The sequence below is a fragment of the Mustelus asterias genome, chromosome 31 (assembly GCF_964213995.1).
Source record: "Mustelus asterias chromosome 31, sMusAst1.hap1.1, whole genome shotgun sequence".
Taxonomy (NCBI): domain Eukaryota; kingdom Metazoa; phylum Chordata; class Chondrichthyes; order Carcharhiniformes; family Triakidae; genus Mustelus; species Mustelus asterias.
The window spans coordinates 4649043-4673338 of record NC_135831.1 but is presented as its reverse complement, the minus strand read 5'-3'; the positions used below and the strand labels follow the sequence as shown (position 1 = coordinate 4673338).

Sequence of the window (24296 nt, the reverse complement as noted above, 5' to 3'; positions counted from 1 at the left end):
CCTAGCACCAGAGGCTCGTTTGGCCTTTGAAAAAATAAAAGCCGACATCGCGAAAGCCACAATGCACGCTATCGATGCGTCCATCCCCTTCCAGGTGGAGAGCGATGCATCTGATTTCGCCCTGGCCGCCACACTTAACCAGGCGGGCAGGCCCGTCGCCTCTTTCTCTCGCACCCTCCAAGGCCCCGAAATTCGACATTCGGCGGTGGAAAAGGAGGCCCAGGCCATTGTGGAGGCCGTCCGGCATTGGCGCCATTACTTGGCGGGAAAACGGTTCATCCTGCTCACGGACCAGCGGTCCGTGGCGTTCATGTTCAATAACACGTTACGGGGCAAGATCAAGAACGATAAGATCTTGAGGTGGAGAATCGAACTCTCCACCTATAATTACGACATCATGTATTGTCCGGGGAAACTCAACGAGCCCTCGGATGCCCTGTCGCGTGGAACATGCGCTAGTATGCAGGAGAATCGATTGCAGGCTCTCCACAATGACCTCTGCCATCCGGGGGTCACTCGGCTCTTCCACTTCATAAAAGCCCGGAATCTATCCTATTCGGTGGAGGATGTCAGGTCCATAACCAGAAGCTGCCGGGTATGCGCGGAATGCAAACCGCACTTTTACCGACCTGACAGGGCACAACTCGTTAAGGCCACTCGTCCCTTCGAAAGACTGAGTGTGGACTTTAAGAGCCCCCTTCCCTCGACAGATCGGAACGTGTACTTCCTCAATGTGGTTGATGAGTACTCACGATTCCCTTTTGTCATTCCCTGTTCTGATATGACCGCTGCCACGGTTATCAAGGCATTTCGTGATCTTTTCACCCTGTTCGGTTACCCCTGTTATATCCACAGCGATAGGGGCTCGTCGTTCATGAGCGATGACTTGAGGCAATACCTGCTCTCATATGGGATTGCCTCTAGTAGAACCACGAGCTACAACCCAAGGGGTAACGGACAGGTCGAACGAGAGAATGCTACAGTCTGGAAGGCTGTCTTACTGGCGTTGAGGTCTAAAGGTCTTCCAGTCTCCCGTTGGCAAGAGGTACTCCCTGATGCGCTCCACTCCATACGCTCACTCCTATGTACGGCAACCAACGCTACTCCTCATGAGAGAATGTTTTCATTCCCTCGGAAGTCTTCCTCTGGGACCTCACTGCCGTCTTGGTTGACGTACTCAGGACCTGTCCTCCTGCGGCGGCATGTTAGGACCCGCAAGTCCGACCCTTTGGTTGAACAGGTCCATCTCCTCCACGCCAACCCTCAGCATGCCTACGTGGCATATCCTGACGGGCGAGAGGACACGGTCTCGATTCGAGATCTGGCGCCAGCAGGGGGCTTGGAAACCCCTGTCGCTCCCACACCCCCTGTTAGGGACCCCCCAACCATTATTTCCACTCCTGACACGGCGCGGGCAGTATCGGGACCACCACTTAACCCTCTTACTCCCGTGTACAGCTTGCCTGAGTCCAGGAGATGGTCGCCACTTCAAGGCGTGCCCGAGTTCAGCGGATTGTCGCCACCTCGTGGTCTACCGGCCCATGAGGAACTGGAGGAGTCACTGGACACCGCCTTGGAGAGAACGTCACCACGATTGCCTGAACCGGTGTCATCGCCGGTGTTGAGGAGGTCACAGCGACGGTGCGGTCCCCCAGACCGTTTGAACTTATAGACAGATGAACAATTGTTCTGTGTTTTGTACCCTTTGTTTTCAAAGGAGGGGTGAATGTGGTGAACCATTGTTGGTTCCCACCAGGTAGTGCTGAGCCATGGTCTGGCCAGTACTATGAGTCTGTAGATATGTTACTGTTGGGGTTAGGGTTGGGCTGTTCTACCTGTGAATATAGTCCTATGGTACACCCCAGTTGGCTCCGCCTCCTGGGAGAGGTATAAAGGTCACTGCTCTGCCTGGTGACCCTTTAGTCTGGGATCATGTACTGTATATGGTAGCTCTGTTATTGTTGGCAATAAAAGCCTTTATTTCCCGAGTACATCCAGCCTCTCGTGTGTTATATCGCGCATCAAGCTGCCAGTGCAGGATTGCAAGGAGATATATACTGAGCTTCCATCTTTCCCCCTGACTTTGCAATAATCCCCCCACTGCTGCCAATTTGCAAAAGGGGAGTGGGACACACACAGTAATGAAGACTGAAGCTGCCCCCTTTACTCCTCAATCCCATTCTCCCTCCTCTCTCTCTCTCTGTGAGAACATCACAGCAATCTGCTTGTAATCACTGCTCCCAACTCAATGGCTAACACCTGAGTGTGGCATCACCAGTAACTCTACCCCATACACAGTGACCCCCCACCCCCACACACACATCCCCCCTCCTCAGACAGACTGCAAACTGATTGTGTTTATCAGACAGACACAGAAAACTGAGGGTTTATTTTAAACTCTGAGAGTGAAATATTATAAGGAGTCGAACAACACCAGGTTAAAGTCCAACAGGTTTATTTGGTAGCAAATGCCACGCGCTTTCGGAGCGCTGCTCCTTCGTCAGGTGGAGTGGGAGATGTGCTCACAAACAGGGCACACAGAGACACAAACTCAATTTACAGAATAATGATTGGAATGCTAATACAGCTAATCAAGTCTTAAAGGTACAGACAATGTGAGTGGAGAGAGCATTAAGCACAGGTTAAAGAGATGTGTATTGTCTGCAGACAGGACAGCTGGTGAGATTTTGCAAGTCCAGGCAAGTTGTGGGGGTTACAGATAGTGTGACATGAACCCAAGATCCCGGTTGAGGCCATCCTCATGTGTGCGGAACTTGGCTATCAGTTTCTGCTCAGCGACCCTGGGCTGTCGTGTGTCGTGAAGGCCGCCTTGGAGAACGCTTACCCGGAGATCAGAGGCTGAATGCCCGTGACCGCTGAAGTGCTCCCCAACAGGAAGAGAACAGTCTTGCCTGGTGATTGTCGAGCGGTGTTCATTCATCCGTTGTCGTAGCGTCTGCATGATTTCCCCAATGTACCATGCCTCGGGACATCCTTTCCTGCAGCGTATCAGGTAGACAGCGTTGGCCGAGTTGCAAGAGTAGGTACCGTGTACCTGGTGGATGGTGTTCACACGTGAGATGATGGCGTCCGTGTCGATGATCCGGCACGTCTTGCAGAGGTTGCTGTGGCAGGGTTGTGTGGTGTCATGGTCACTGTTCTCCTGAAGGCTGGGTAGTTTGCTGTGGACAATGGTCTGTTTGAGGTTGTGCGGTTGTTTGAAGGCAAGAAGTGGGGGTGTGGGGATGGCCTTGGCGAGATGTTCGTCTTCATCAATGACATGTTGAAGGCTCCGGAGGAGATGTTGTAGCTTCTCCGCTCCGGGGAAGTACTGGACGACGAAGGGTACTCTGTCCACTGTGTCCCGTGTTTGTCTTCTGAGGAGGTCGGTGCGGTTTTTCGCTGTGGCGCGTTGGAACTGTTGATCGATGAGTCGAGCGCCATATCCTGTTCTTATGAGGGCATCTTTCAGCGTCTGGAGGTGTCTGTTGCGATCCTCCTCATCCGAGCAGATCCTGTGTATTCGGAGGGCTTGTCCGTAGGGGATGGCTTCTTTGTGAAATATCAGTATATGAAATATTGTGAAATACAGAGTGAAATATTATAACAGGTTAGGTGGATTGGCTTTGCTACATTGCCCCTTAGTGTCCAAAGATGTGCTGGTTAGGTGGATTGGCCATGCTAAATTGTCCCTTAGTATCAGGGGGATTAGTGGGGTAAATATGTGGAGTTCCGGGGATAGGGCCTGGGTGGGACTGTTGTTGGTGCAGGCTCGATGGGCCGAATGGCCTCCTCCGTGTGGAGTTTGCATGCTTTCCCCGTGTCTGCGTGGGTTTTTTCCAAGTACTCCAGTTTCCTTCCACACTCCAGAGATGTGCAGGTTAGGTGGATTGGCCATGCTAAAGTGCCCCTTAGTGTCAGGGGGACTAGCTAGGGTAAATGCATGGGGGTATGGGGATAGGGCCTGGGTGGGATTGTATTCAGTACAGACTCGATGGGCCAAATGGCCTCCTTCCGCACTGTCGGGACTCTATGAAACCTCGTTAACTGTCACTAATAACTACAAGATTTTGCTGAACAGTTGCTAACGGCAACCGGTTATTTTTAAACCAGCAGAAGGGAAGGAAAGGAGAGAGTGCAGAATGTAGTGTTACAGTCATAGCTCGGGTGGACAGAAAGTTCAACTTACTGCGAGGTAGGTCCATTCAAAAGTCTCGATGGTGTCGAGCTTCTCGAGTGTTGTTGGGAGCCGCTCCCATCCAGGCAAGTGGGGAGTGTCGCATCACACTCCTGACTTGTGTCCTGGGAGATGGTGGACAGGCTTTGGGGGAGTCAGGAGGTGAGTTACTCTGCCTCTGACCTGCTCTGGTAGCCACTGTGTTTATCTGGCTGTGTCCAGTTCAGTTTCTGGTCAATAGTAATCCCCGAGGATGTTGATACCATGATCAGCCATGATAATCCTCTCTGCCCAATCTTCTCTCAGCCTCCTTTGCACCTTCTCCAGCCTAATCCTGGAGCTCAAACCCCTCATCCCTGGACCCCATTCTCTCTCCGCAATCTCTCAAAGACCCCCATAAGCCTTGCTAAAATATGGCAACCAGACTTGCGGACAATCCACTCGTTGTGGTCTAACTGGAACCGTTGAAAGGTCAGGCAGAGCATCCCTGTACTTGTACTCCATGCGTGTACACAAGAAGCTCAAGATCCCATCTGCTTTCCCAGTAACTCTCTCATGGGGCACGATTATCTGGTCTCATCCGTTGCGGGACCCATTGCGACCGAGGGTGGAAAATTTGGCATTCCAATCAAAAGCCCCATTCGCTCTCCATGGAAAATCCTTCCGACAGTGCGGAAGGAGGCCATTCGGCCCATCAAGTCTGCACTGAACACAATCCCACCTAGGCCCTATCCCCATACCCCATGCATTTACCCGAGCTAGTCCCCCTGACACTAAGGGGCAATTTAGCATGACCAATCCACCTAACCCGCACATCTTTGGACACTGAGGGGCAATTTAGCATGGCCAATCCCCCTAACCTGCACATCTTTGGACACTAAGGGGCAATTTAGCATGGCCAATCCACCTAACCTACACATCTTTGGACACTAAGGGGCAATTTAGCATGGCCAATCCACCTAACCCGCACATCTTTGGACACTAAGGGGCAATTTAGCATGGCCAATCCACCTAACCGGCACATCTTTGGACACTAAGGGGCAATTTAGCATGGCCAATCCACCTAACCCGCACATCTTTGGACACTAAGGGGCAATTTAGCATGGCCAATCCACCTAACTCGCACATCTTTGGACACTAAGGGGCAATTTAGCATGGCCAATCCACCTAACCTACACATCTTTGGACACTAAGGGGCAATTTAGCATGGCCAATCCACCTAACCTACACATCTTTGGACACTAATGGCGAAGGAGGCCCGAAAATTGCGGCCAATAGATCCAACGAAGACTTGAAAAATCTAAATTGTAATTCAGGGGGAGGAGCTGGCCTAGTGGTATTATCGCCAGACTATTAATCCAGGAACTCAGCCAAAGTTCTGAGGACCCGGGTTGAAATCTTGCCACGGCAGATGGTGGGATTTGAATTCAATAAAAAATAACTGGAATTAAGAATCCACTGATGACCCATTGTCGGAAAAACCCATCTGGTTCACTCATGTTCCCTTCAGGGAAGGAAACCTGCTGTCCGGGCCCGGTCTGGCCTACATGTGACCCCAGAGCCACAGCCAATGTGGTTGACTCTCAACTGCCCTCCAAGGGCAACTAGTTTATTGCCCATCCCTAGTTGCCCTTGAGTTTAAACTAGATAGGTTGGGGGGAGGGGATCGAGACGAGGAGCCTGGGAGCGAGGAAGGGTTATAGACAGTGCAAGAGGGAGGATGGGCGGGGGATAGAGAAGGGGAGAGCTCAGACCAAAGGATTGAGATGTGTTTACTTTAATGCCAGGAGTATAGTGAATAAAGGGGATGAGCTCAGAGCGTGGATCGATGCCTGGAAGCGTGGTGTGGTGGCCATTACGGAGACTTGGATGTCTCAGGGACAGGACTGGATACTCCAGGTGCCGGGATTCAGATGTTTCAGGAAGGACAGGGAGGGAGGCAAGACAGGGGGTGGAGTGACACTGTTGATCAGGGATAGTGTCACAGCTGTAGAGAAGGTGTGTGCTGTGGAGGGATTGTCTACAGAGTCTCTGTGGGTGGAAGTTCGGAGTGGGAAGGGGCCAATCACTTTGCTGGGAGTTTTCTATAGGCCGCCCAATAGTAACAGGGAGGTGGAGGAGCAGATAGGGAAACAGATCCTGGAGAGATGCAGTAATAGCAGAGTTGTTGTGATGGGAGACTTTAATTTCCCAAACATAGATTGGAATATCCCTAGGGTAAGGGGATTGGATGGAGAGGAGTTCGTTAGGTGTGTTCAGGAGGGTTTCCTGACACAGCATGTGGACAAGCCTACAAGAGGAGAGGCTGTAGTTGATCTGATACTGACCAATGAACCTGGACAGGTGTCAGATCTCTCAGTGGGAGAGCATCTTGGGGATAGCGATCATAACTCTATCTCCTTTATGCTTGCATTGGAAAAAGAGAGGATCAGGCAAGCTAGGAAAGCGTTTATATGGAGTAAGGGGAAATATGAAGACATAAGGCAGCAAATTAGAGGAGTAAATTGGAAGGAGGTATTCTCGGGGAAATCTACTCAAGAGAGGTGGCAGTTTTTCAAGGAATGTCTGTCTAGAGTTCTACAGGACAACGTTCCGAGCAGACAGGGAGGAGCTGGTAGGTTAAAGGAACCGTGGTGCACGAAAGCTGTGCGGGACCTAGTCGCGAAGAAAAGGAAAGCGTACAAAAGGTTCAGAGAGCTTGGCGAAGATAGGGATCTAGATGAGTATATGGCTTGTAGAAAGGGACTAAAGAAGGAAATTAGGAGAGCCAGAAGGGGTCACGAGAAGGCCTTGGCTGGTAGGATTAAGGAAAACCCCAAGGCGTTCTATAAATATGTGAAAAGTAAAAGGATGAGACGTGAAGGAATAGGGCCTATAAAAGGTGAAGGCGGGAAAGTCTTTACGGAACCAGTAGAAATGGCAGAGGTGCTGAATGAGTATTTTGCCTCGGTTTTCACAGAGGAGAAGGACCTGGGTGGATGTACTGCGGGCTTGCGGTGGACTGAAAAGATTGAGTATGTGGCCTTTAGGAAAGAGGTTGTGCTGGAATCTTTGAATGGCATCAAGATAGATAAGTCGCCGGGTCCGGATGGGATGTACCCCAGGTTACTGTGGGAGGCGAGGGAAGGGATTGCAGAGCCTCCGGCGATGATCTTTGCGTCGTCGATGGAGACGGGAGAGGTGCCGGAGGATTGGAGGATTGCGGATGTAGTTCCTATTTTCAAGAAGGGGAATAGGGATAGCCCAGGAAATTACCGGCCAGTGAGTCTAACCTCAGTGGTTGGTAAGCTGATGGAGAAGATCCCGAGGGACAGGATTTATGAGCATTTAGAGAGGTTTAGTATGCTCAAGAATACTCAGCATGGCTTTGTCAAAGGCAGATCGTGCCTTACGAGCCTGGTGGAGTTCTTCGAAAATGTGACTAAACACATTGATGAAGAGAAAGCAGTAGATGTGGTTTATATGGATTTTAGCAAGGCGTTCGATAAGGTCCCCCATGCAAAGCTTCTAGAAAAAGTGAGAGGGCATGGGATCCAAGGGGCTGCTGCCCGGTGGATCCAGAACTGGCTTGCCCAAAGGAGGCAGAGAATGGGTATAGATGGGTCTTTTTCTAAATGGAGGTCGGTCACCAGTGGTGTGCCCCAGGGATCTGTTCTGGGATCCTTGCTGTTTGTCATTTTCATAAATGACCTGGATGAGGAAGTGGAGGGATGGGTTGGTAAGTTTGCTGACGACACGAAGGTTGGTGGGGTTGTGGATAGTCTGGAGGGATGTCAGAAGTTACAGAGGGACATAGATAGGATGCAAGACTGGGCGGAAAAGCGGCAGATGGACTTCAACCCAGATAAATGCGCAGTGGTCCATTTTGGCAGGTCAAAAGGGATGAAGGAGTACAATATTAAGGGAAAGACTCTTAGTACGGTAGAGGATCAGAAGGACCTTGGGGTCCGGGTCCATAGGACTCTGAAATCGGCCCCGCAGGTGGAGGAGGTGGTTAAGAAGGCGTATGGTGTGCTGGCCTTTATCAATCGAGGGATTGAGTTTTGGAGTCCGGGGATAATGATGCAACTATATAAGACCTCGTCAGACCCCACTTGGAGTACTGTGCTCAGTTCTGGTCGCCTCATTACAGGAAGGATGTGGAAATGATTGAAAGGGTGCAGAGGAGATTTACAAGGATGTTGCCTGGATTGAGTGGCATGCCTTATGAGGATAGGCTGAGAGAGCTCGGTCTTTTCTCCTTGGAGAGACGTAGGATGAGAGGAGACCTAATAGAGGTATATAAGATGTTGAGAGGCATAGATCGGGTGGACTCTCAGAGGCTTTTTCCCAGGGTGGAAATGTCTGCTACGAGAGGACACAGGTTTAAGGTGCTGGGGGGGTAGGTACAGGGGAGATGTTAGGGGTAAGCTTTTCACACAGAAGGTGGTGGGTGAGTGGAATCGGCTGCCGTCAGGGGTGGTGGAGGCGAACTCAATAGGGTCTTTTAAGAGACTCCTGGATGAGTACATGGGACTTAATAGGATGGAGGGTTATAGGTAGGCCTAGAAGGTAGGGATATGTTCGGCACAACTTGGGGGGCCGAAGGTCCTGTTTGTGCTGTAGTTTTTCTATGTTTCTAATAAATGCTGGCCAACCAGCGATGCCCATGTCCCATGAATGAGTAACAAAAAAAACACGTGAAGAATCTCTTGTAAGGGCAAAGATCCCTTTGGCAAATGTCTGGGTGTTGGACCCAACTCCCCTTCAATGTTCTAACGTAGCCGACTATCTTCAGGGTGGGCCTCTCTGCCATCTTGGAATGCCAATTCTATTCCTGCCCATCCAGAAAGAGGCCTTGTTTCCGCTGCTCCCTCAGATAGACAGCCAACACGGGGAGTATCCCATCATTGATGAATCTTTCCAGGGCCGACCTGGCAGAGTTAAACTCGTTTGCATCGTATGGGTACTGACGGATATCAATGTCGTCCTTGATGAGAAAGACCACATGGGCGCAGGCTATGCCTCCCAGGACCCCCATGTCGTACTGGAGGCAGAATCTATTTGGACCTCTCAGGTCCCCGCTCTTCAGCCGTGTGTTGAGCTTCTCGCCTCCAGCCTCGCTGGGAATCTGTAGCAAGAGAAGGACTTTTTCCTTTTGGATTGTGTAGAGCAAGCAGCACCTTGCTTTGAGAGCGCCATACTGCGGATGTTCCCGGTTGTGTACCAACTCCATACTATCTTCTATTTCCTTTGCCACTTGCGCTTGTTTGGCCGGGTCTTTGTCCGTCACTATCTTCCTCACTTGCTCAGCGAGCCACATCTCCTTGGCCCGTCTTTTCTCTCGTACCTCTCTCTCCACGTCGCGAACAGCCTTCTTCGTGGTGCCAATGGATTGACGGGAAGGTTTCGGGTGAAATCCGCGTTCCCCACCGTCATCACACATCTCACCCACCTCCCCTCCTCTGAGCTGGGTGTCCTCAAGGAGAGGGAAACTTCCCCCCAATCCCGAATCTTGGCTGGGATGTTTCATATCACGGAGGTCACCATCATTATCCAACTCCTTAGCCTCCTCCGAAGGGACCTTATCTTCGGTGAATCCTTGCAACTCCCCTCTTGAGACCAGAGATTCACTCCGCCAATTGTTGTCCTTTCTAGAATGTTCTTCCTCCTTCCCATCACACATTCGCACATCTGCGGCTAAGCTCCCGTTCCGCACCTCTGCCCTTTGACGTTTGCTTGTTTGACCCTGAGAGGTGTTCCCTTCAAATAAATATCTGGCCACAATTTCCAAAGGGAACTTTCCGTCTCTCCCTTTAGTCTGGGAGAGGTACTTCTTGAACGCCTGGTTGTTGATTATTTTCTGCGCATCTTTCGAGGTGATCAGAAACATCGTTTTCATCTTCCTTCTCTGAACGCTCTCCTCAATCGCCCTCACTTCCTGGATATGGACTTTCCTCTCCAGAGCCTGACACAGTGTTTCCATATTCTGTCTGGCGTAACGTTCCATGGCACAGAGACTCCATAGACCTGCGGGAAGGAGATGGATCAGTGCTTGGTCCTCTGCTCTTTGTGATTTTTATTAATGACTTAGAGGAGGGGGCTGAAGGGTGGATCAGTAAATTTGCTGATGACACCAAGATTGGTGGAGTAGTGGATGAGGTGGAGGGTTGTTGTAGGCTGCAAAGAGACATCGATAGGATGCGGAGCTGGGCTGAAAAATGGCAAATGGAGTTTAACCCTGATAAATGTGAGGTGATTCATTTTGGTAGGACTAATTTAAATGTGGATTACAGGGTCAAAGGTAAGGTTCTGAAGACTGTGGAGGAACAGAGAGATCTTGGGGTCCATATCCACAGATCTCTAAAGGTTGCCACCCGAGTGGATAGAGCTGTGAAGAAGGCCTATAGTGTGTTAGCTTTTATTAACAGGGGGTTGGAGTTTAAGAGCCGTGGGGTTATGCTGCAACTGTACAGGACCTTGGTGAGACCACATTTGGAATATTGTGTGCAGTTCTGGTCACCTCACTATAAGAAGGATGTGGAAGCGCTGGAAAGAGTGCAGAGGAGATTTACCAGGATGCTGCCTGGTTTGGAGGGTAGGTCTTATGAGGAGAGGTTGAGGGAGCTAGGGCTGTTCTCTCTGGAGCGGAGGAGGCTGAGGGGAGACTTAATAGAGGTTTATAAAATGATGAAGGGGATAGATAGAGTGAACGTTCAAAGACTATTTCCTCGGGTGGATGGAGCTATTACAAGGGGGCATAACTATAGGGTTCGTGGTGGGAGATACAGGAACGATATCAGAGGTAGGTTCTTTACGCAGAGAGTGGTTGGGGTGTGGAATGAACTGCCTGCAGTGATAGTGGAGTCAGACACTTTAGGAACATTTAAGCGGTTATTGGATAGGCACATGGAGCACACCAGGATGATAGGGAGTGGGATAGCTTGATCTTGGTTTCAGATAAAGCTCGGCACAACATCGTGGGCCGAAGGGCCTTTTCTGTGCTGTACTGTTCTATGTTCTATGGATAAGAACGTAGGCTGTGAGAGTGCGCTCTGCTTTTAACACCATTTCTAATGTTCCTTAGAAAGCAGAATACCGCAGAATCGAACCTGGGTCCCTGGCGCTGTGAGGCAGCAGTGCTAACCACTGTGCCACCCCAGCAGTCCAGCAACGTGGCTCATGCACATTTGCTCGAATTTCATGAGTTCACCAGATATAGGAGCAGAATGAGGCCATTCGGCCCATCGAGTCTGCTCCGCCATGGCTGATATGCTCCACACCCCCATTTTCCTGCCTTCACCCCACAACCTTCCATGACCAGTTACAAATCCTGCGGTGAGTAACTCACCTCCTGACTCCCCCCAAAGCCTATCCACCATCTACAAGGACACAAGTCACAAGGCACAAGGGGCGGCACGGTAGCACAGTGGTTAGCACTGCTGTTTCACAGCTCCAGGGACCTGGGTTCGATTCCCGGCCTCGGGTCACTGTCTGTGTGGAGTTTGCACATTCTCCTCGTGTCTGCGTGGGTTTCTTCCGGGTGCTCCGGTTTCCTCCCACAGTCCAAAGATGTGTGTTGGTTAGGTTGGTTGGCCGTGCTAAAATTGCCTCTTAGTGTCCTGAGATGCGTAGGTTAGAGGGATTAGTGGGTGGGGCTATGGGGGTAGGGCCTGGGTGGGATTGTGTTCGGTGCAGACTCGATGGGCCGAATGGCCTCCTTCTGCACTGTCGGGATTCTACGATTATCTTGAATTGGTTGTTAGTGTGGCTATTAACGCACTCAGGATTATTCAGAAAGTGCTGCCCCATCACGGAATCACATCTAACGATGGAGATTTTGGGGTTTTGCCAGCTGGAATTGCTTAAATATTCTGTTACCGGCAACTAAAGGATCGTGCTGTCTGATTTGATCTGCCCACCAATCTTTTCCTTTTTAGTACCTACCCCAGGCGGAACAGGACGTGTCTTCCAGGTATTTTGCTTTCTTGCAAACTGAAAACCGAACAAAATGAACATCAAAGAAATTCATTCTTTTTCAGTCAACGATCTCAAGCTTGACAATATCTCGGGTTCCAAATTAGACACCAAACTAAATAGAATGGCCACTTTCTGCAGAGAATCAGCAAAGGAACAGGCCATTCGGCCCATCTGGTTCCTGTTGCTCCACATCTGAACTTAAGTAAAGTGGGAGTGAAAACAGTGTCACAATCTGTAGTTAGACAATAACTAAAATAAACATTTCTTCCTATGTAGCAGCACAGTCAAGTACTTTTCATCACGACTCCCTCACGCACATTTATTAACGACTAACTCTGCAATATTTGTTAAAATAATGTGTGATTAGCCAGGACAAAGCAGAAATTATTTCAAAAACAGCTTCCGGGAAGAGAAAGTGAATTTATCGTGTAAAGCAGATATCTAGTGAGAAAGGAGGAGAGAGATAGAGAGTCGAAGACAGAGAGAGAGGGACAAAGAGACAGACAGAGGGACAAAGAGAGAAAAAGAGAGAGGGAGAGAGAGGGGGGGAGGGGTGGCGGGGGGAGGCCAACAGTGAGAAAGAGAGAGGGAGAGAAAGAGAGAGAGAGATACAGAGAGAGAGAGAGAGAGATACAGAGAGAGAGAGAGAGAGACAGGGGGATAGACTGAGAGAGAGAGAGATACAGAGAGAGAGACTGAGAGAGAGAGAGAGACAGGGGGATAGACAGAGAGAGAGAGATACAGAGAGAGAGAGAGACAGAGAGAGAGAGAGACAGAGAGAGAGAGAGACAGAGAGAGAGAGAGACAGAGAGAGAGACAGGGGGATAGACTGAGAGAGAGAGAAAGACTGAAAGATAGAGAGATACAGAGAGAGAGAGACAGGGGGATAGACAGAGAGAGAGAGATACAGAGAGAGAGACTGAGAGAGAGAGAGAGACTGAGAGAGAGAGAGACTGAGAGAGAGAGAGACAGGGGGATAGACAGAGAGATACAGAGAGAGAGAGAGATACAGAGAGAGAGAGAGAGAGATACAGAGAGAGAGAGAGAGAGAGACAGGGGGATAGACTGAGAGAGAGATACAGAGAGAGAGACTGAGAGAGAGAGAGACAGGGGGATAGACAGAGAGAGAGAGATACAGAGAGAGAGAGAGACAGAGAGAGAGAGAGAGACAGAGAGAGAGAGAGACAGAGAGAGAGAGAGACAGAGAGAGAGACAGGGGGATAGACTGAGAGAGAGAGAAAGACTGAAAGATAGAGAGATACAGAGAGAGAGAGACAGGGGGATAGACAGAGAGAGAGAGATACAGAGAGAGAGACTGAGAGAGAGAGAGAGACTGAGAGAGAGAGAGACTGAGAGAGAGAGAGACAGGGGGATAGACAGAGAGATACAGAGAGAGAGACAGAGAGAGAGAGACAGGGGGATAGACTGAGAGAGAGAGAGAGAAATAGAAAGAGAGGCAGAGAGAGAGAGAGAGACAGGGGGATGGACACAGAGAGAGAGAGACAGGGAGAGAGAGAGAGACAGGGAGAGAGAGAAACAGAGAGAGAGAGAGAGACAGAGAGAGAGAGAGAGACAAAGAGAGAGAGAGAGACAGCGAGAGAGAGTGACAGAAGAGAAGAGGAAGACAGAGAGAGAGAGAGAGAGAGACAGAGAGAGAGAGCGAGGTACAGAGAGAGAGAGAAACAGAGAGAGAGAGATACTGGGAGGAGAAAGAGAGAGAAGGAACACAGACAGATGGTGATGAATAAAAATGATTACCTGGTTTATCAACCTCATCGCTTGCCCCATTCCCAATATTCCTTACTGGAAGGAAGAGACAGTTGAGAATGTTTTGGGTGAAGCAGTTTGGAAGCAGACCGGGAGTCCCGGATCAAAATTTTACATAATAATACTCTCAGATCATTGGGTGAAATCCGGAATATTCCTCCCTCTCTGCCGGACATTCCCACCTCCCCAGCGCATTGGACAGGGGAAGACATTCCCAATGTTAGAGCTTCGAATGAAAATTCCAAAGATCCCCCCCGGCCAATCCCTCCAGGTTTCGGATACCAACCTCAGCGAGTGTGAGGGGGGGAGGTCTCAGACCCTAGGGCACAAGGTGCGGGCATCAGCATGGCGTTCCCGAGGGCATTGGTGCCGTGGAATGCTACTCCAACAGGTCCGGCATGGGCTCAATGGGCCGAAGGGCCTCTTTCTGGGGCACTTTCGAGTTTATGAGAGGTGAACTTGTTGAAATGTAAGCGGGGGGGGGGGCGGTGAAACTCGACAGGGTGGATGCTGGGAGAATGTTTCCACCTCGTGGGGGATCCTCTAATGAGGGGGGACAATGTCCGAATAGGGGGTCTCCCATTGGACATACAAAGAACAAAGAAAAGTACAGCACAGGAACAGGCTGTAAGAGGGGAATAAAATGAGTTGAGCCTTGGAGACCAAGTCGAACTTCAAGAAAAGCTTTTATTCCACACGCCTGAGGGAGGGGTGGAGTCCGGCCTGAATTCCCAGGTTGCCTGTGAGTTCTCTCTGCCCATCGTAGATTGTTATACTGTTTTGAGTCGCAAACGTTTCCATTAGCATATTAATTCCTCGAGTTGGATACAAGATGGTTCTTCTAATCTCATTATGCAGACTGCATCGTTGAGTACAACTTTGTTAATCAGTTCTCTGGACAGTTCCGTTTACCTGATTATAATGTCAAAGCATTGTATTTGCCCAACCGATCCACAAAGATGTGTTAATCGCTCCCCCCTTCTGCTAAGTGATCATGTTTCCCAGAAGACTATGGCCTCCCTGGACTATATGGACTCTGGCTGTCTCAATGCTGGTTCTCCCATTGTCATGATAAATCGGAAAGATCTCCTGCACATCAGAAGTTGATAGCATGCGTTAATCTGTCAGCAGAGCAGGCCTCCAGCTGCCTGCGTTAACCCTTTCCTTTCCTCTGGTGAGGTCTGGCATTCTGGGCTTGCTCTATGTAGCCCTGTATTACACTGAAATTAACTAAAATATGAACGGACATATAAATTAAAAGACCCAATCCCTGATCATGCCCTGTAACACAGGCCCTTCGGCCCTCCAAGTCCGTGCTGATCATGATGCCCGCACTAAACTAAGAACAAAACCTTCTTCCCTTCCTGTCCGTATCCCTCTATGCCCTCCCTATTCATGTACCCATCTAGGTGTCTCTTAAGAGTCGCTAATGTGCCTGCTTCCACCACCTCCTCTGGCAGCGTGTTCCAGGCACTCACCACCCTTTCACCTTGAACCCGTGCCCCCTTGTGATTGACAGAATCTACAATGTGGAGATGCCAGCATTGGACTGGGTTGGGCACAGTAAGAATTCTCACAACACCAGGTTACCTTTTGGACTTTAACCAGGTGTTGTGAGACTCCTTACATACAATCTACGGCACGGAGACAGGCCCTTTGACCCAAACTGGTCCATGCCAACCAATATGCCCATCTAACCTAACCCCTGTGTCTGGCCCATATCCCTCTAAAGCTTTCTTATCCATGTATCGGGCCACACGGTGGCACAGCGGGTTAGCACTGTTACCTCTCAGCGCCAGGGACGCGGGTTCGATTCCTGGCTTGGGTCACTGTCTGTGTGGAGTTTGCACATCCTCCCCATGTCTGCGTGGGTTTCCTTCGGGGGGGGCTCCGGTTTCCTCCCACAGTCCGAAAGGGGTGCAGGTTAGGGTGCATTGGCCGTGCTAAATTGTCCCTTAGTGTCAGGGGGGACTAGCTAGGGTAAATGCATGGCGTTACGGGGATAGGGCCTGGGTGGGATTGTGGTTGGTGCAGACTCGATGGGCCGAATGGCCTCCTTCTGCACTGTAGGGATTCTATGTATCTGTCCCAGTGCCTTTTAAATGTTGTCCATGTCCCTGTCTCAACCACTTCCTCTGGCAACTCCTTCCACACACGTACCACCCTCTGTGTATAAAAGTTGTTCCGCAGGGTCCGATTAATTCTTTCCCCTCTTAACTCAAACCTCCGCCCTCCAGTTCTCGACTCCCCAACCCCGGGAAAAAGACTGAGTGCATTTACCCTATCCATGCCTCTCATGATCGGAAACACCTCTATAAGATCACCCCTCAGTCTCCCACGCTCCAAAGGAAAATGTCCTAGCCTGTCCAATCTCTGCCTATAACTCAGTTCCTTGAGTCCTGGCAACTTCCTTGCAATTCTCTTCTGCACTCTCTCCAGTTTAATAACATCTTTCCTATGGCAAGGCGACCAAAATTGAACTGGGGTGGCACAATGGTTAGCACTGCTGCCTCACAGCGCCAGGGACCAGGGTTCGATTCCTGGCTCGGGTCACTGTCTGTGCGGAGTTCACACATTCTCCCCGTGGGTGCTCCGGTTTCCCCCCACACTCCAAAGATGTGCTGGTTAGGTGGATTGGCCATGCTAAATTTCCCCTGAGTGTCCAAAGATGTGCTGGTTAGGTGGATTGGCCATGCTAAATTTCCCCTGAGTGTCCAAAGATGTGCTGGTGAGGTTAATTGGCCATGGTAAATTGTCCATCAGTATCAGGGGGATTAGCAGGGTAAATATGTGGGGTAACTGGGATAGGGCCTGGGTGAGATTGCAGTCAGTGCAGACTCAATGGGCCGAATGGCCTCCTTCTGCACTGCAGGGATTCTATGATTCTATGAATCCAATACTCCAGGTGTCATAAAGTCATAGAGGTTTACAACACGGAAACAGGTCCTTCGGCCCAACTTGTCCATGCCACCCTTTTTTTTAAATCCCGAAGCTAGTCCCAATTGCCTGCGTAAGGCCCATATCCCTCTATACCCATTTTACCCATGTAACTATCTAAATGCTTTTTAAAAGACAAAATTGTACCCGCCTCTACTACTACCTCTGGCAGCTTGTTCCAGACACTCACCACCCTCTGTGTGAAAAATTTCCCCCTCTGGACATTTTTGTATCTCTCCCCTCTCACCTTAAACCTATGCCCTCTCGTTTTAGACTCCCCTACCTTTGGGAAAAGATATTGACTATCTAGCTGATCTATGCCCCTCATTATTTTATAGACCTCTGAAAGATCACCCCCTCAGCCTTCTACCCTCCAGAGAAAAAAGTCCCAGTCTATCCAGCCTCTCCTTATAATTCACGCCATCAAGTCCTGGTAGCATCCTAGTAAATCTTTTCTGCGCTCTTTCTAGTTTAATAATATCCTTTCTGTAATAGGGTGACCAGCACTGTACACAGTATTCCAAGTGTGACCTTACCAATGACTTGTACAACTTCAACAAGACGTCCCAACTCCTGTATTCAATGTTCTGACCAATGAAACCAAGCATGCCGAATGCCTTCTTCACCACTCTGTCCACCTGTGACTCCACTTTCAAGGAGCTATGAACCTGTACCCCTAGATCTCTTTGTTCTGTAACTCTCCCCAACGCCCTACCATTAACTGAGTACATAAGAACATAAGAACGAGAAGCAGGAGTAGGCCATCTGGCCCCTCGAGCCTGCTCCGCCATTCAATAAGATCATGGCTGATCTTTTTGTGGACTCAGCTCCACTTACCCACCCGCTCACCATAACCTTTAATTCCCTTACTGTTCAAAACTGTATCTATCCTTGCCTTAAAAACATTCAATGAGGTAGCCTCAACTGCTTCACTGGGCAGGGAATTCCACAGATTCACAACCCTTTGTGTGAAGAAGTTCCTCCTCAACTCAGTCCTAAATCTGCTTCCCCTTATTTTGAAGCCATTCCCCAAGTTCTAGTTTCACCCGCCAGTAGAAACAACTTCCCTGCTTCTATCTTATCTCTTCCCTTCATCATCTTATATGTTTCTGTAAGATCTCCCCTCATTCTTCTGAATTCCAATGAGTATAACCCCAGTCTACTCAGTCTCTCCTCATAAGCCAATCCTCTCAACTCCGGAATAAACCAAGTGAATCTCCTCTGCAGCTCCTGCAGTGCCGGTATATGCATGGCCAATCCACCTAACCTGCACATCTTTGGACACTAAGGGACAATTTAGCATGGCCAATCCACCTAACCTGCACATCTTTGGACACTAAGGGACAATTTAGCATGGCCAATCCACCTAACCTGCACATCTTTGGACACTAAGGGACAATTTAGCATGGCCAATCCACCTAACCTGCACATCTTTGGACACTAAGGGACAATTTAGCATGGCCAATCCACCTAACCTGCACATCTTTGGACACTAAGGGACAATTTAGCATGGCCAATCCACCTAACCTGCACATCTTTGGACACTAAGGGACAATTTAGCATGGCCAATCCACCTAACCTGCACATCTTTGGACACTAAGGGACAATTTAGCATGGCCAATCCACCTAACCTGCACATCTTTGGACACTAAGGGACAATTTAGCATGGCCAATCCACCTAACCTGCACATCTTTGGACACTAAGGGACAATTTAGCATGGCCAATCCACCTAACCTGCACATCTTTGGACACTAAGGGACAATTTAGCATGGCCAATCCACCTAACCTGCACATCTTTGGACACTAAGGGACAATTTAGCATGGCCAATCCACCTAACCTGCACATCTTTGGACACTAAGGGACAATTTAGCATGGCCAATCCACCTAACCTGCACATCTTTGGACACTAAGGGACAATTTAGCATGGCCAATCCACCTAACCTGCACATCTTTGGACACGAAGGGACAATTTAGCATGGCCAATCCACCTAATCTGCACATCTTTGGACACTAAGGGACAATTTAGCATGGCCAATCCACCTAATCTGCACATCTTTGGACACTAAGGGACAATTTAGCATGGCCAATCCACCTAATCTGCACATCTTTGGACACTAAGGGACAATTTAGCATGGCCAATCCACCTAATCTGCACATCTTTGGACACTAAGGGACAATTTAGCATGGCCAATCCACCTAATCTGCACATCTTTGGACACTAAGGGACAATTTAGCATGGCCAATCCACCTAACCTGCACATCTTTGGACACTAAGGGACAATTTAGCATGGCCAATCCACCTAACCTGCACATCTTTGGACACTAAGGGGCAATTTAGCATGGCCAATCCACCTAACCTGCACATCTTTGGACACTAAGGGGCAATTTAGCATGGCCAATCCACCTAACCTGCACATCTTTGGACACTAAGGGACAATTTAGCATGGCCAATCCACCTAACCTGCACATCTTTGGACACTAAGGGACAATTTAGCATGGCCAATCCACCTAACCTGCACATCTTTGGACACTAAGGGACAATTCAGCGTGGCCAATCCTGCACATCTTTCGGACGGTGGGGGGAAACCAGAGCACGCAGAGGAAACCCACGCAGACACGGAGAGGGCATGTGAAGTCCATACAGACAGTGATGCAAGCCGGGAATTGAACCTGGGTCCCTGGTGCTTTGAGGCAACAATGCTAACCACTGTAGTCTAGGCTTCAAGTTACCCGACACTTACTGTGTTCCAAATCCGTGGCTAAGATTTTGGAAACCTGTCTTTCGTTAATATCCTCCAGGACCTGTATTACCACCCCAGCCGCATCCTCTTCAGTGTAGTGCTTAATGATGCGGTCGACAATATCATACGTGCCACGGCCTTCAATGCACCTGTATCTAATTGGGGAAATGCCCTTAAAATTGGACTCGCAGAGTTTGTGAATAAATGCCTTCTGCTCCGATAGATCATTCAACGCATCAGTGAGGGCATCTCGGACAGTCCGTACCATCGTGGGACACACGGGATCTGATAGGGTAAAAATAAGCAGAATGTCTTACATTTCCATAGCACCTTTGCAAGGCATCCCAAAGTTCATAGAATCCCCACAGTGCAGAAGGAGTCCATTCGGCCCCTCTGTCTCTCACTCACTCTCTCTCTCAGGCCCTATCCCCATCACCCCATGCATTTACCCTAGCTAGTCCCCCTGACACGAAGGGGCAATTTAGCATGGCCAATCCACCGAACCCGCACATCTTTGGACACGAAGGGGCAATTTAGCATGGCCAATCCACCTAACCTGCACATCTTTGTACACTAAGGGGCAATTTAGCATGGCCAATCCACCGAACCTGCACATCTTTGTACACTAAAGGGCAATTTAGCATGGCCAATCCACCTAACCCACACATCTTTGTACACTAAGGGGCAATTTAGCATGGCCAATCCACCGAACCTGCACATCTTTGTACACTAAGGGGCAATTTAGCATGGCCAATCCACCTAACCTACACATCTTTGTACACTAAGGGGCAATTTAGCATGGCCAATCCACCTAACCCACACATCTTTGTACACTAAGGGGCAATTTAGCATGGCCAATCCACCGAACCTGCACATCTTTGTACACTAAGGGGCAATTTAGCATGGCCAATCCACCTAACCCACACATCTTTGTACACTAAGGGGCAATTTAGCATGGCCAATCCACCTAACCCGCACATCTTTGGACACTAAGGGGCAATTTAGCATGGCCAATCCACCTAACCTACACATCTTTGGACACGAAGGGGCAATTTATCATGTCCAATACACCTAACCTCCAAAGCTTTGAAGTGTGGGAGGAAACTGGAGCACCCGGAGGAAACCCACGCAGACACGGGGAGAACGTGCAGACTCCACACAGACAGTGACCCAAGCCAGGAATTGAACCTGGGTCCCTGTCGCTGTGAGGCAGCAGCGCTAACCACCGTGCCACCATTCCCCACAGGCAGAAAATTACTCTTTCAAATTTTATTTTATTCATTCATGGGCTATAGATTACAAAAGCAGGGAGGTCACGATGGAGTTGTATAGAACATTGGTGAGGCCTCAGCTGGAGTACTGTGTGCAGTTCTGGTCGCCACATTATAGGAAGGATGTGAACGCACTTATCTGATCTGATTGACTATTGTCACATGTATTGGGATACAGTGAAAAGTATTGTTCCTTGCGCTCTATACAGACAAAGCATACCGTTCATAGAGTACATAGGGGAGAAGGATTTGATTTGATTTATTATTGTCACATGTATTGGGACACAGTGAAAAGTATTGTTTCTTGCGCGCTATACAGACAAAGCATACCATTCATAGAGTACATAGGGGAGAAGGATTTGATTTATTATTGTCACATGTACTGGGATACAGTGAAAAGTATTGTTTCTTGCGTGCTATACAGACAAAGCATACCGTTCATAGAGTACATAGGAGAGAAGGAAAGGAGAGAGTGCAGAATGTAGTGTTACTGTCATAGCTAGGGTGTAGAGAAAGATCAACTTAATGCGAGGTAGGTCCATTCAAAAGTCTGACGGCAGCAGGGAAGAAGCTGTTCTCGAGTCCGTCGGTTCGTGACCGCAGACTTTTGTATCTTATTCTCAACGGAAGAGGGTGGAAGAGAGAATGCCGGGGTGCGTGGGGTCCTTGATTTATGCTGGCTGCTTTTCCCCGAGGCAGCGGGAAGTGTAGACAGAGTCAATGGATGGGAGGCTGGTTTGCGTGACGGATTGGGCTACATTCACGACCTTTTGTAGTTCCTTGCGGTCTTGGGCAGAGCAGGAGCCCAGACCAAGCTGTGGTACAACCAGAAAGAATGCTTTCTATGGTGCGTCTGTAAAGGTTGGTGAGAGTCGTAGCGGACATGCCAAATTTCCTTAGTCTTCTGAGAAAGTAGAGGCGTTGGTGGGGCTTTCTTAACTATAGTGTCGGCGTGGGGGGGACCAGGACAGGTTGTTGGTGATCTGGACACCTAAAAGCTTGAGGGGGTGCAGAGGAGATTCACCAGGATGCTGCCTGGGATGGAGCGTTTAAGTTTTGAAGAGAGGTTGGTTCGGCTTGGGTTGTTTTCTCTGGAGCAGGGAAGACTGAGGGGCGACCGGATCGAGGTGTTCAAGATTATGAGGGGCATGGACAGGGTGATAAGGAGCAGCTGTTCCCCTTAGTTGAAAGGTCAGTCACGAGGGGACATAGGTTCAAGGTGAGGGGTGGGGGGTTTAGGGGGGATGTGAGGAAAAACCTCAGCACTGTATGATTCTAGGACATGGGCATCGGAAAAACCCATCTGGTTCACTCATGTTCCCTTTAGGGAAGGAAATCTGCCGTCCTTACCTGGTCTGGCCTACATGTGACTCCAGAGCCACAGCCAATGTGGTTGACTCTCAACTGCCCTCCAAGGGCAACTAGGGATGGGCAATAAATGCTGGACCAACCGGCGACGCCCGTGTCCCATGAAAGCATAAACCCCCCCCGCCCCCCACGCCCCAACCCCTCCCCCCGCCCACCACGCCCCAACCCCTCCCCCCACCACCCCCACCCCCCCCACCCCCCAAACCCCCCCCCGCCCTCCACCCAACCCCCCCGCCCCCCACCCAAACCCCCCCCCCGCCCCCCACCCAAACCCCCCCCCCCACCCGCCCCCCACCCAAACCCCCCCCCACCCCCCACCGCCCCCCCCACGCCCCCCCCCCTCCGCCCCCACCCCCCCCCCCCCCACCGCCCACCCCTTCCTGCCCAGGGTCTGATCAAGAAAGAGAAAGACAGAGATGGAGAGACAGAGAGACAGACAGAGAGAGTGAGAGAGACAGAGAGAGAGGCAGAGAGAGAGGGAGACAGACAGAGAGACAGAGAGGGAGAGAGAGACAGAGAGAGAGAGAGTGAGTAAGAGACAGAGAGAGAAAGAGACAGAGAGAGAAAGAGAGACAAAGACAGAGGCAGACAGAGAGAGACACAAAGAGAGAGAGGAAGAGATAGAGAGAGAGAGAAAGAGAAAGAGAGAGAGAAAGAGAGAGAGACAGAAAGAGAGAGAGCGACAGAGAGAGAGAGTGAGAGAGAGAAAGAAAGGCAGAGGGAGAGAGAGAGACAGAGGGAGAGACAGAGGGGGAGAGAGAGACAGAGGAGGAGAGAGACAGAGGGAGAGAGAGAGAGACAGAGAGAGACAGAGAGAGAGAAAGAGATAGACGGAGTGATAGAGAAATGAAATTGAATCAGGCCAGACAAAAGTCAGAGGAAACACAGCTGGAACAGTGATGTTCCAGATGGGCTTTTTACAGTCTTATCGCTGACAGAAACCGGGAAACTAGAAGCAGGAGGAGGCCACTCGGCCCATCGAGCCTGTTCCGCCATTCTTTATGATCATTGCTGATCATCAAATTTAATATCCTGATCCCCCCTCCCGCTCCCCCCCATATCCCTCGATCCCTTTAGCCCCAAGAGCGATATCTAATTCCTTCTTCAAATCACACAACGTTTTGGCCTCAGCTTCTTCCTGTGGGAGTGAATTCCACACATTCACCACCCTCTGGGTGAAGGAATCTCTCCTCACCTCAGTCCTAAAAGGTTTACCCCTTACCCTCAAACTGTGACCCCCCCCCCCCCCCCCTCCCGCCCCCCGCTAGGTCTGGACTTGCCCCACTGCCACCGTCGCGTTTGGGAAGGAGGTCCACTTACTTCAGATGAGAGTTTCAAGCTGGCGACACAAGCTCTCCCACAACAGAAAGCCACGAGGACAATGCAGAGTTTAATCGATCGGTAACCCGGCAGGACAGAGGAGCCTGTAACCAGCACAGCGTAACCAGGAACTCAGCGAGAGCGGGAAAAGGGAGCAGAAAGAGCGAGAATTTCCAGTTCAAATCTCACAGCACAGCCGGTGAATCTTATCTGGGTGAAATTCTTGTCCAGCAGCCGGGTGCTTGGCCGCGGTTAGACTCACATAATACTGCGCCTTGATTCAAATCGAAACCAGCCATTCTCTCTTTCAGTCACTCTGTGTCCAATGTCAGTCGTCAAACTGCCTGCCAAGCCCTTTGGGCTGTTTTGAAATTAATATCAGCCATAAACTAGAACTCACTCAACCTGTTTCCTCACCTGAACTTCCTGTTGACACCAGTCCCGGGTTCTGAGGGCGGCACGGTAGCACAGTGGTTAGCACTGCTGCTTCACAGCTCCAGGGACCTGGGTTCGATTCCCGGCTCGGGTCACTGTCTGTGTGGAGTTTGCACATTCTCCTCGTGTCTGCGTGGGTTTCCTCCGGGTGCTCCGGTTTCCTCCCACAGTCCAAAGATGTGCGGGTTAGGTTGATTGGCCATGCTAAAATTGCCCCTTAGTGTCCTGAGATGTGTAGGTTAGAGGGATTAGTGGGTAAAATATGTAGGGATATGGGGGTAGGGCCTGGGTGGGATTGTGGTCGGTGCAGACTCGATGG

The 24296-nt window shown here is 50.0% G+C and overlaps 1 protein-coding gene across 1 annotated transcript; it reads right to left on the bottom strand.

Moving 5' to 3' along the window:
• Positions 1 to 2440: 2440 nt before the first annotated feature.
• LOC144481742 (uncharacterized) lies at positions 2441 to 23866 on the bottom strand. Its single transcript, XM_078200890.1, has 5 exons — positions 23543 to 23866; positions 19584 to 19868; positions 13895 to 13939; positions 12104 to 12151; positions 2441 to 3552 (listed from the first exon to the last, which is right to left on the bottom strand). Exons 2-5 carry the CDS (start codon positions 19849 to 19851, stop codon positions 2714 to 2716), a joined length of 1200 nt encoding a protein of 399 aa, XP_078057016.1. The 5' UTR covers positions 19852 to 19868; positions 23543 to 23866; the 3' UTR covers positions 2441 to 2713.
• Positions 23867 to 24296: the final 430 nt, after the last annotated feature.

What these genes read in the sequence shown, in the direction of transcription:
- LOC144481742 (XM_078200890.1), bottom strand. Translation starts at nt 19,851, where the DNA reads ATGGTACGGACTGTCCGAGATGCCCTCACTGATGCGTTGAATGATCTA. An exon ending in CGATGAGGTTGATAAACCAG is followed by an intron (nt 12,152 to 13,894) that starts GTAATCATTTTT and finishes TTCGGTTTTCAG; the next exon opens with TTTGCAAGAAAGCAAAATAC. An exon ending in CACGTCCTGTTCCGCCTGGG is followed by an intron (nt 3,553 to 12,103) that starts GTAGGTACTAAA and finishes TATTTCACAAAG; the next exon opens with AAGCCATCCCCTACGGACAA.